Source organism: Cydia strobilella, chromosome 6 (assembly GCF_947568885.1).
Source record: "Cydia strobilella chromosome 6, ilCydStro3.1, whole genome shotgun sequence".
Lineage (NCBI taxonomy): Eukaryota > Metazoa > Arthropoda > Insecta > Lepidoptera > Tortricidae > Cydia > Cydia strobilella.
The window spans coordinates 7,860,203-7,873,307 of record NC_086046.1 but is presented as its reverse complement, the minus strand read 5'-3'; the positions used below and the strand labels follow the sequence as shown (position 1 = coordinate 7,873,307).

The following is a 13,105-nucleotide window of genomic DNA, read 5'->3' as shown; positions in this document are numbered from 1 at the left end:
GTGTGGAGTCTAGTTCGCTAATCAGCGAAATCGACTCCACACTCGCGTTCGCGGCTTCGCGCCGCGTAGTCTGGAGCGAGCTTTAAGATATGCAGTGGCCAGTGGTCGCTATTAAGTTCCCACTTTTTATTATTTTTAATAAAACGCCGTATTAAAAAAACATATCCAATACCGGGAACCCGGGATTGATGAAGATTGTTTCGGTTTTTGTTCTAACTGACAGGCTGATATCGTCCGGCGGACTGATAATCAGTGGGCCCCTTGAAGAAACACTGAATATCGAGGTTTGAAATATAGCCGGTCAAACAACTCTCAGTAGAAAAAGGCGCGAAATTCATATAGCAAATCTTGTCAGTAGAAAAAGGCGGTGCCAGGCACGGTGCCAGGTGCAAGCCAGGTGCTAGCCAAGTGTACTTTTTTTACCACAGCAACATTATATTACGTAATTCTACTAAAGATAATTAACTTTAAAAAAAATCTTGATTCGATTAAAATTGAAATTGATCATCTTGAATTGAAATACTTCAACGTTTATGATCAAATGCTAATTTATTGTTAATATTTGAATGAAATTATACAGTTTCTATATGGTTTCTATTCTAATGTTTCTATCTTATTTTAAATTGGTCTGGCAGCCCAGAAACTGTCAAATCGCGAATGAAATTGATTTGTTGATGGTTCTTGCAAGTTGCATTATTTAAATTTGCAAATAAAAATAATGCCAAAAACCTCACTGAAATACTGAAAACTCAGTACAAATTTACTATAACAGGAATAAAAGTATAAACAGAATGGGTGACAGCCAAAACGGCTTCGGTAAGATTTTTATTTTGTTTATTTTTAGGATGATCTATCCTGCTAGGTGTGGATTACAGTAATTTGAGATATACATCATTGTAAAATGGTTTACAGAGGACAATGAGATGCTCCAAGCGTTGTATGACTTCGAAGCGACGTTGGCGAAAACCTTGAGTTTTACGGAGGGCGAATTTTTCTATCTGCAACAACAGAACGTGAAGCAGAGGAACTGGTGGCATGTCGTTAATAGAAAAGGTCAAGTCGGCTTCGTGCCCTCCAATTACGTCGCTACAGTCAAGGTCTGGCCCGTTCCTATTATGTTTTGTAATTAGAGTACAATTACATCAGTAATTCAGTGTGTGTTCACTTTTAGGTGGAGCCGGAGTTCTTTCTTGCGTTCCTTAGTAGTTGCATTAAATCTTTGAATGAGGATAATACCATGTCGGAGCAGAAGAAGGAGTTGTTAGCTAGGTTGAGTGAAAAAAAGAAGCAGCTGCAGATATTAACAAGGCCACAGAACAAGAAGCCTCCAGCACCCAAGCCTCCACCACGCCTGGATGATGCTACACCTCCTAATGGTGTCTCTCCATCTTTTGACTTGAGGCCCGTTGTGTCTCAGCAATATATTAGTGAGGAAAGAGATAGTTCTTCACCTAAATCTGTGGTTGGTGAGTAATTTTTTTGTTGTTGTACAGAATTATTGTCATTGATATAAATAGATTACAATTATGAAAAGGCAGATAAGTAAAATGTATAAAGTTTGAAAAAGTCCTTAAAACAATAAATTATAAAAAAATGAAAGAGATTGTCCCAGTTTTTCTTGACACTGAACAGTACCTAAAAAAAAACCGGCCAAGTTCGAGTTGTGCCTGCAAAATCACATTTGTTGTATGCGAGCACCACTTAAATATTTATTTTTATTCTGTTTTTAGTATTTGTTGTTATAGTGGCAACAGAAATACATCATCTGTGAAAATTTAAACTGTCTAGCTATACATGAGATACAGCCTGGTGACAGACGGATGGACAGACAGACAGCGGAGTCTTAGTAATAGGGTCCCGTTTTTACCCTTTGGGTATGGAACCCTAAAAATTTGGAAAGTAATTCAACACCTAATAGGGGAATCCCAGCTGATTCCTGTTACTCACATAGGGTAAAAACGGGACTGTCCATCTGTCGGTCTGTCTGCCACCAGGCTGTATCTCATGAACTGTGAAATTTTCACAGATGATGTATTTCTGTTGCCGCTATAACAACAAATACTAAAAACAGACTCAAATAAGTATTTAAATGGGGCCCCTAACAACAAACGTGATTTCGAGAGTCCGGCTCGCACTTGGCTGGTTTTATTAAATTCACATGGTCTGTCATGAAAATGAAAAATGTTTTTTTACAGATAATGATGATAATAGCAAGAAAACCGGCATTACCAAAACCTCCTCGATCCAGTTATCCTCAGACACAGACAACCAGGATGACAGTCAGGATAGCAGTGAGAGCATCAAACCTAACGCCATATATGACATAGTTCAGTCTGTCCGTAAGGAGACGCAGCTCAGTCACGAGATGTCTAAGGTGGCCGTAGAGACTGTCCTTATATCCTTGAGGGTAAGTTACGACATTATTTTACATCACAGACTACACAGATACTGCATTATGAGGCATTGACAAAGAGTGCAAGGTCACCACTTATAATACCTTCTCCTTGATCGGCATTGATGAGTTGCATCCTACACCATTTTATAATACAACAGTCCATATTCATCCATAGAAGTAAATTTTTGCACATATTTTAAATTTACTTGAGCAAGTACATTATATGCTCCATATGACCTCGGTCTCTTTAAAGCAAGTGAATAGGCTGTTACTGAACCGGTGAGCACCATGTTAGGCCCTGTCTTCACTTCCCATCAGGTGTGACGGGCCAATCGCCGATCAATCATCTCAACTGTTGAGATGATCGGTTTACAAAACTAATCAAACAAGAAGCAGACTTAGGGCCATTGACTTCACACTATCTTTTATCAAAGTTCATTACAATCAGCCTGACCTGAATTTATGAATGTTGCATGTTGTCAATAAATAGAATAATGAATAATAGACAGTCCAAGATTACAAATTAATGGAGGCAAATTGCTTTGTTTACATGAACAGTTTTGAATGATTCACATTTATTTTCATAATCACGGTCCATATCCCGGTCAATATAAGTTTTGTTTACATTATTCTACATACAAATCATTCCCATCACGTGAGGCGGGCACAGATGGGAATACACCTAAACACCGGTATCATTATGATTATTTCCAGGAGTTCCTACCCGGTGGCGCTGCGCGTTCAATAATCGACGCGCTTCTCCGAGAAGCAAATAGCAATATAACATGCCCCCGAAACGCCATGGACGCGGCGCCGGACGCGCTGCGGATGCTAACGGCGCTCAACGCGCTGTCCAAGGCGGCCAACGACGCGCAGCAGCGCGGCTGGGCGCTGCACGACGACGCGCACGATATACAAACGCAGCTACTCGAGTTGATATCCGTTATGGTTGGTATTTCTTAACTAGCCGACTTGAGTGTCGCAGTTTAATTCGTATCCGGTCAGTTTTTTAGGAAGTCGAGGTCATAGCGGTTGGTAGTTAAAAAATAAATTGTTTTGTATTAAGCTATGTTGCAGCATCAGTGACATGTAGTATACTAATGTACACTAACGGCCATCATTAATAATTTCTGAAGGCGTTAGGAACTCTACTATATAGATTTACGATAATTCTTCAATGAAACGGGCTCCTGCCCAGCCCACACGGTTTTCGACCGATTCCTAAATTCCTTTTTTCAAACGGTAGAAAATAGCTCTTTTCTTTTTAATGTTGCCGTTTTGTTCCACCATTTTAGATTTTTCAAACAAAGTTGCCGACTGATTTTCGAAAATTTGATACCATACGCAAGCTCCTGCATCTTTTAACATCACTGCCTTTCGTCTTTATAACTGTCGCAAATATATCCGAATTACACTCTCCCCCGCAAAAACGATCTGATAAACATTTGCAATGTTCAAAAGTCAAATATACTTATAATGATTGTCTTGTTTGTTTCAGTCTAACGCGGATGTAAATATATCGCAACACGTACTGAGCAGCCACAAATACGCTTATGTGACTACTCTGGTGCAGTATTATCAGATGGAGACGCGATGGCCGCTCAGACAACTTCTGCTGCAGGTATTAACACTAACTAGAAACTATAACAGTACTGCAAATTTCTGGTTTAGCCCGTTGGTTGACTGGTAGAGAATGCCTTAAGGCATTAAGTCCGCCATGTGTACCATCTTTTTTTAGGGTTCCGTACCCAAAGGGTAAAAACGGGACCCTATTACTAAGACTCCGCTGTCCGCCTGTCCGTCTGTCTGTCTCCAGGCTGTATCTCATGAACCGTGATAGACATTTGAAAAAGATGATGTATTTCTGTTGCCGCTATAACAACGGTGCGCGAGTCCGACTCGCACTTGGCCGGTTTTTATATTTTATTTTTATTTATTGAGAAACAGTGTGAGCAATAAACATATGAGCAACTTGGCTAATAGCTACAAATTTATTTATTTATAGACCTATAAACCTTGTATTGTGTAATAAAGATTAAATTCATAAAGCTGTTAAAAATATATGACACGCTTTCAAGGCTTTTACAAATTAAAATAGTGGCAGCTATTTTGCGCGTCCATGTACAGGTGAAATTATTCTAGTTCATCGGCGTACTAGTATCTGTGTTTATATTAATGTACAGGTACCTATTTCCTTTTAGGCGTTCGGTGTAATGTGCGGCTTAGAGCGCACCGCGCTGGCCACCCTGGCGCTGTCGCAGCTGCCGCCCGAGATCGCGCGCGACATGCGCGACAACCCGCGCGCCGTGAGCCGCCTGTCGCACTCCGCGCTGCTGCTGTCCATGGTGCTGTCTATGGCCGACAAGCTGCCCGTCACACACTTCGGTAAATACGTTATATAAGTGCTTGGCTCTAGCTAGAACTGTACTACACTAGCAACAGTAGAACTGTCGCAGCTGCCGCCCGAGATCGCGCGCGACATGCGCGACAACCCGCGCGCCGTGAGCCGCCTGTCGCACTCCGCGCTGCTGCTGTCCATGGTGCTGTCTATGGCCGACAAACTGCCCGTCACACACTTCGGTAAATACGTTATATAAGTGCTTGGCTCTAGCTAGAACTGTACTACACTAGCAACAGTAGAACTGTCGCAGCTGCCGCCCGAGATCGCGCGCGACATGCGCGACAACCCGCGCGCCGTGAGCCGCCTGTCGCACTCCGCGCTGCTGCTGTCCATGGTGCTGTCTATGGCCGACAAACTGCCCGTCACACACTTCGGTAAATACGTTATATAAGTGCTTGGCTCTAGCTAGAACTGTACTACACTAGCAACAGTAGAACTGTCGCAGCTGCCGCCCGAGATCGCGCGCGACATGCGCGACAACCCGCGCGCCGTGAGCCGCCTGTCGCACTCCGCGCTGCTGCTGTCCATGGTGCTGTCTATGGCCGACAAACTGCCCGTCACACACTTCGGTAAATACGTTATATAAGTGCTTGGCTCTAGCTAGAACTGTACTACACTAGCAACAGTAGAACTGTCGCAGCTGCCGCCCGAGATCGCGCGCGACATGCGCGACAACCCGCGCGCCGTGAGCCGCCTGTCGCACTCCGCGCTGCTGCTGTCCATGGTGCTGTCTATGGCCGACAAACTGCCCGTCACACACTTCGGTAAATACGTTATATAAGTGCTTGGCTCTAGCTAGAACTGTACTACACTAGCAACAGTAGAACTGTCGCAGCTGCCGCCCGAGATCGCGCGCGACATGCGCGACAACCCGCGCGCCGTGAGCCGCCTGTCGCACTCCGCGCTGCTGCTGTCCATGGTGCTGTCTATGGCCGACAAACTGCCCGTCACACACTTCGGTAAATACGTTATATAAGTGCTTGGCTCTAGCTAGAACTGTACTACACTAGCAACAGTAGAACTGTCGCAGCTGCCGCCCGAGATCGCGCGCGACATGCGCGACAACCCGCGCGCCGTGAGCCGCCTGTCGCACTCCGCGCTGCTGCTGTCCATGGTGCTGTCTATGGCCGACAAACTGCCCGTCACACACTTCGGTAAATACGTTATATAAGTGCTTGGCTCTAGCTAGAACTGTACTACACTAGCAACAGTAGAACTGTCGCAGCTGCCGCCCGAGATCGCGCGCGACATGCGCGACAACCCGCGCGCCGTGAGCCGCCTGTCGCACTCCGCGCTGCTGCTGTCCATGGTGCTGTCTATGGCCGACAAACTGCCCGTCACACACTTCGGTAAATACGTTATATAAGTGCTTGGCTCTAGCTAGAACTGTACTACACTAGCAACAGTAGAACTGTCGCAGCTGCCGCCCGAGATCGCGCGCGACATGCGCGACAACCCGCGCGCCGTGAGCCGCCTGTCGCACTCCGCGCTGCTGCTGTCCATGGTGCTGTCTATGGCCGACAAACTGCCCGTCACACACTTCGGTAAATACGTTATATAAGTGCTTGGCTCTAGCTAGAACAGTACTACACTAGCAACAGTAGAACTGTCGCAGCTGCCGCCCGAGATCGCGCGCGACATGCGCGACAACCCGCGCGCCGTGAGCCGCCTGTCGCACTCCGCGCTGCTGCTGTCCATGGTGCTGTCTATGGCCGACAAACTGCCCGTCACACACTTCGGTAAATACGTTATATAAGTGCTTGGCTCTAGCTAGAACTGTACTACACTAGCAACAGTAGAACTGTCGCAGCTGCCGCCCGAGATCGCGCGCGACATGCGCGACAACCCGCGCGCCGTGAGCCGCCTGTCGCACTCCGCGCTGCTGCTGTCCATGGTGCTGTCTATGGCCGACAAACTGCCCGTCACACACTTCGGTAAATACGTTATATAAGTGCTTGGCTCTAGCTAGAACAGTACTACACTAGCAACAGTAGAACTGTCGCAGCTGCCGCCCGAGATCGCGCGCGACATGCGCGACAACCCGCGCGCCGTGAGCCGCCTGTCGCACTCCGCGCTGCTGCTGTCCATGGTGCTGTCTATGGCCGACAAACTGCCCGTCACACACTTCGGTAAATACGTTATATAAGTGCTTGGCTCTAGCTAGAACAGTACTACACTAGCAACAGTAGAACTGTCGCAGCTGCCGCCCGAGATCGCGCGCGACATGCGCGACAACCCGCGCGCCGTGAGCCGCCTGTCGCACTCCGCGCTGCTGCTGTCCATGGTGCTGTCTATGGCCGACAAGCTGCCCGTCACACACTTCGGTAAATACGTTATCCCATCAAAAACATTGCATGTAAAAAGACGCAAGTCTCGCAACGCAATTCTTCTACTACAAAAAGTTTTGAGATGTAATGTGATACCAAGTCAATTTAGTCGGTTATTTTAGTAAGTGCCAGGGGGTGTAAACGCTGAGGTAGCCCCAGGTCTGGTAAGCCGAGCTCGCACGTTCTCCGCTGTCTAGGAATCCTCAGGGAGCGAGCCTAAATCCACGCGAACCTCATCCTCATCAGAGAACGTGTACTATCTTCGAGTAGGAAAACCTCGTTTGAAAAGATTTAGATTTTTGCATTTAATTTGTCGTTTGAGTTTGGTATAAAGATATTTTTATTGTAATAGCATTTTATTTCCTGTTAATGAGGGTTTCGTCTTAACGAAGTTCGAGTTATTCCACATATTTCTCCAATTACAGCAAACCTTTATTCTGTATTTACAGAAATACTCGGCGTAGAATTCGCCGAATTCCTCCTAGAGCTGATCGAGAACCCGCCAGAGACGGACGTGGACGAGCAAATACCGGATCTGTTCCTGACACTGCTCCTGGCCTACAATCTGCAGTTCGATACTCCGTTGGATAATCTGCTGCTCAACGCGCTGGAGAGTAGGGACAATGCCAAGACCTTCTGTGAAAAGGTGCTGTTGCTGCTTAACCGTGAAGGTATGCTCGTACATGTAATTATATGAGTGGATCAACTTTTTTATTTTGTTATTCTGTCCCGTCAGCCAGTCGACAATGTTAGCACAGTTTATCGATTCAATGATTGTAATAAGTACACTGCAGTCAGCCACGTAGAATTTACGTGGCTGACTGCAGTGTAATTATATTTAATATAATTGGGGAATATTTCCTTTGTCTAATGTTATCCCTTCTGCCCCCAGTTACCCCATATGACGGTACTGGTATATTTCAGAAAAAAATTAACTGACTTTATTTAGGCCATCAATAAAAAAAACGAAAATTTTAAAGAGGAAAGCATAGAACGTGTCACCTTATATTTTAAAATCTATCAGGATTTCTCATTGTATAATATATTAATAATCCCTGTTTCCAGACGACCCAGTCCACATATTCGACCATGAGCCGGCCCCAGCGCACTCGGTTCTGAAGCTGGTTATCGACCTGTTCTCACGCAAAAAGACCGCTGAACACTTCTACACCAACGACGTCAAAGTAGCCATCGATATCATCGTGAGACAGCTAGCTGACTTGTCACCTGGAGAAACGGTAAATTTAATTTATTTTTATTTATTCCACAATTTCACCTAATGGTAGGTAAGTGATGACGCGGTCTAGGATAGGGCATGCTTACCAAAGAGAGATATTCACTGTCGATTTGAAAAGATTTAAGTTATAGTGGAATAGGAGTGTGAGTGAAGTGAGTTCCACTCCTAAGCTGTTCGCATGACAAAGCTGGAAGTAATTTTTTCGAACATAACCTTTTAATACCCCATGTTAATAAGGTTGAAAGAGTTCTTTGAACTGTTTTTCGAGCAAGACGACCGCCGAACACTTTTACACCCACGGCGTAACTTACTTTGACCGATCTGTCGCCGGGAGGAAAGTAACTAAAACTTTAAAACGCTCCAAAAGTTCCGTCGAACAAGTTGACCATTTGCTGTTTTGGAGTATGGGAGACTATAAAGCGCTTCTACAATTGATTTTAATTTTAATAACTTAAGATTTAGAAGTTCAGTTGCAATATTTTCCCATATTTCCTTTCAGGGGCGTCAAGAATACCTAAAGATCCTCCAAGGCATCATCCGCAACACCGACTACGGTTCCCACCTCCACCGCCGGGACGACCTGCTCCGCTGCTTCGCCCGCATCTTCTGCGAGGAAGGAGACTGCAGCCGGGACGACCAGGCCCTCGTGAGGGCCATCTCCAACGAGTTCCCGCAATACTTCAAGGCCTAAGGTTAGTACCGACAACTCCTGGTACTGAACATACCTTGAACGGTCCCTGCGGGGTCGCGGAGACGGGCCTAAGCGATGTGTTCCAATTCCAACACGTTTTTATGACGGCGGACGTGAATGGTTTCTGCTTCTTTATCTTCTAGAATAGCCAGTACATTCCCAATGCATTGAACATTAGAAACTTAATAAGGAATCGCTAGAGCTAGATAGAAAATGATGGCGTTACTTTTGCCAATTTAAAATGGGGAAAGTAAATGCACTTTTGATTGTTATCTCTTACCTCTATACTTGAACGCACTAAAGCTTATTCTATTAGGATATTTTTACTCGACTTAAAACCAAAAATACAGGGCAAAATGTCAGACAACGGACAGACGGGGACTAAAAACGAAACCATTCCTGGCATTCCTTCTGAACATAGGAGAATGGCATTCAGCGCACGACAATGGTACATGTACATGTCTGTTAGCTGAATGATGAATAAAGACAAAATTCCTAATTACGTAACTGGTTAACAATAATCGATATTATTTATAAGTACCTATATCCTTAGATACTCATGAAACGTTCACTATCACGTACTCTTGTTAGAGTTTTACTATATGTTTTAAAAATATTGTGCATGTGGAGAGCGTAAGAAGTAGATCATAAAAAAATGTTATTACCTTTAAATAACTGTTACGATTTAATTACAGTTAAATTGAATTTAAATAGAAAACGAAAATCTCTATTCCAGTATTTTTTGGTATCAAAAGTGTCTATACAAATAAAACGTTAATTTAACCTTGTTATATTTCTAAATTTATGTCTAATGATGTTATAAATGTGCGTGTGCGTGTATGTGTGATTTGCTGGTCTAAATAAAGTGAACAAAATGTAATAGATACGTAAATATTATGATATTACAATGGCAAATAGTTAAAAAAAACTGTGTTTCTTTGTGACAATATGAACAGTATATATAATTATTATCGTTAAATTATTAAAAATCGGTAAATCACTGTCAACTAAATTATAGATACATATATTCTAAGTCGTTGCTTAAATAACTATTTCTGAAAGGTATCTGTGCTTTTCGAACATTAGAGGTAGGTAACTAAAGTCTGTTTTTTTATTCCGTAGACATGACATTTCATGTGTTGCTAGTTTTTTACGTCTTATAAATAGTGATGTGCTACAACCGGTACTAACCGAAAAAAAACTATTGGGAGTTACATATATTTGTTGATGAAGACGAGAGAAAACGCACTGAATACCGATCACTATACGAGTAAAGTAACGAATGTCGAATACGTAAACCAAAAATACCAAAATGGCATTGCGTCAGGTCGGCGATACTTCAATGTCATTTTTAGGGTTCCGTACCCAAAGGGTAAAAACAGGACCCTATTACTAAGACTCCGCTGTCCGTCTGTCCGTCTGTCTGTCACCAGGTTGTATCTCATGAACCGTGACAGCTAGACAGTTGAAATTTTCACAGATGATGTATTTCTGTTGCCGCTATAACAAATACTAAAAAGTACGGAACCCTCGGTGCGCGAGTCCGACTCTCACTTGGCCGGTTTTTTTAATGTTTGAGTTTCCCGAGGGGCTACAGTATGGGGTTCTTCAAAAAAGGAGTGTACAGGTTTTTAAAGGGTCGGCAACGCGCGTGTAATATCTCCGGTGTTGCAGGCGTTCATAGGCTACGGTAACTGCTTACCATCAGGCGGGCCGTATGCTTGATTGCCACCGACGTGGTATTAAAAAAAAAAAAAAAAGATTAGTAGAGAGTAGATTTTATTTATTGTTTATTTCCTATAATGTAAAGCAAGTAGATTTCATTTATTGTTTATTTTGATTCTAAAATTAATTTAATATTTATCGCTTATTTACAAACCGAAATCAAAGATCAGCACTGTTTTAAGCTGGTCCCATTATTTCTACGTTTGACATTTGTGGTTGTCATTTTAGTCTACGGAATAAAAAAACAGACTATTAGTACCCTTCAAAGTCCAAGCCATACTGTCACCAAAGAGTTGATTTCGTGTCGTGAATCGTGATTATTATGTTGTACAATATTGGTATGTCAATTAAGAAAATGCTTTAAAACTGTCCAACCACAAATAGTCGCACCGGTAGTAGCTCAACCAGAAACACCGTAACACTACTGGCCTAAGAATTTTTATATTATTTAATTTTAAGCATAACGTTAGTAAGACTTAGAGAATTCAGTAAATACTTACCTACAGTTTTTTTACTGTTCCTAAGATAGCTTAACAATTATTTTCTTTCAATGATTTATTCAAAAGTCGTTATATTAACTCTCTATTTACGTATTTTACCTTATTAAAGCATTTGTTTTGAATAAGTTATATATAATATTTTAAAGGTTGCAGAAAGTTTTTTGACATATTTTTGTATTGCATAATGTTACTTGGCAGAAATGTCGTTTGGCAGACTACCTTTCGCATACTGCTTTTCGCATAATATTACTTTGCAGAATTTCTTTTTGCATAATATTATTTGGCAGAAAACCCTAACCTAACCCACTTAGAAAATTCTGCCAAATGAATATTATGCGAAATGACTATTGTGGCAAGTATATATTTATGCGAAAGTATCATTCGACTAAAGGTTTTCTGCGATGCGTGTTATGCGAAGTGTATTTCTGACAAATGATATTCTGCCAGATGAGGGTAACCCGTTTTAAAGGTACTTATATCAGGTACAACATTTTTGGATATGTAAAAAGTCAGAGCGTTATTATAGAACTTCTATTCTGGCACTTCATTAATCGTCGCAATAGACGATTACCGTATCTTATGATTGTTTTCAAACGAATAGATTATAGTAAGGAAACAAATGTTTGGATTTATATTTGAAATAAATTAATTCCTGCTGTGGTTATACAATATCCTTAAAATAGCAGTTTCAGAAAAGTACCCATCCATTCATTTATCTTTCCTAGTGATGCCATATTATATTTAACACATTTATTTTATATATTTAAGTGATGTACTTAACATAAAACAAAGAAGCAATATTTTGACCTGAAATACACAAATTAAAATATTTTCATAGAAAATAATTTAATTTGTTCTTAAAGCAATATTTTAGCTAGTCATTGTTAATTTAGGTACTTATACACGACTCATACGATATGATATAAATATAGAAGAACACATTGCAGCTCTCTATCTTACATTTAAAATGTTTCCTTCATTTTAGCAAAGCACTATTAGCAGACTCATTATTGTTAACACTTTCAAATTACCCGTCTTAAAAGATCATATAAGAAAAGAAATAGATTTATTAGTTAGCTATGTATTCTACATTTAACTGATAAGGCATGATGAATGGTTAGTTCAATACACAATTAATTAAATTAATTTTCTTGAGCACAACCGATGATTTAAAATGTGTCCGCTTTTCTTCCTTAGTACCTATACATTCCATTTATTTGTCATTTTCTCAAGCTGTACAAGCTCTTCAATATTGTAAGGCAACGAAAGTGTTAATCAATAGCGTACAGAGAGACACCTTTAGATTTTCCTTTCAGATAGATTTTTCAGATGCGAATTTGATATTACTACAAACACTTGTAAGTTTTACTTACGTTAGTAGGGACACAGCTATACTACAGAATGAGATATGAATATCGTTATCTCATTCTAGCAAATAGCTTTGTCCCTACCTACGTAAGTAAAACTTACTAGTGTAATCCTGGCCTTAGTTTTTATTTAAGTACCAGTTAATGGTTGTTAAGTATTTCTATTAGTACCTATTAAGTAATAATTCAAAAATATCGCTTTTTTGCGTTATTTAAATTTTTATCGGTTAAAAGTACCTAGTTAATTTTCTTGTATTTCCAATTCATTCAAACATAACCGATTTATTACATGTTTTTAAAAGGTGCTCAAATGTGAAGCCAAATTTTAGTAGAAAGTATGTATATTTTAGTGTATTTATAAGGTTAATTTACGGCGTGGCTGCTAAAAAAAATTATGTATGTGAAGCCGACAGAATCAACTGACAAAAAATATAAATTTTCTGTGATCAAGATCTATTTTTA

The 13,105-nt window shown here is 41.4% G+C and overlaps 1 protein-coding gene across 1 annotated transcript; it reads left to right on the top strand.

The window, feature by feature from the left end:
- The first annotated feature begins 633 nt into the window (after positions 1-633).
- On the top strand, positions 634-10,493 carry LOC134742049 (NCK-interacting protein with SH3 domain). The gene is made up of 10 exons (XM_063674975.1): positions 634-816; positions 913-1,097; positions 1,172-1,466; positions 2,196-2,407; positions 3,110-3,343; positions 3,894-4,016; positions 4,597-4,780; positions 7,573-7,794; positions 8,189-8,361; positions 8,860-10,493. Exons 1-10 carry the CDS (start codon positions 792-794, stop codon positions 9,049-9,051), a joined length of 1,845 nt encoding a protein of 614 aa, XP_063531045.1. The 5' UTR covers positions 634-791; the 3' UTR covers positions 9,052-10,493.
- Positions 10,494-13,105: the final 2,612 nt, after the last annotated feature.

Bases quoted from the DNA above. Each gene is read 5' to 3' on its own strand.
- LOC134742049 (XM_063674975.1), top strand. From the start codon at position 792: ATGGGTGACAGCCAAAACGGCTTCG. The intron at 1,467-2,195 runs GTGAGTAATTTT...GTTTTTTTACAG, and splicing joins TTCACCTAAATCTGTGGTTG to ATAATGATGATAATAGCAAG. The intron at 7,795-8,188 runs GTATGCTCGTAC...CCCTGTTTCCAG, and splicing joins GTTGCTGCTTAACCGTGAAG to ACGACCCAGTCCACATATTC.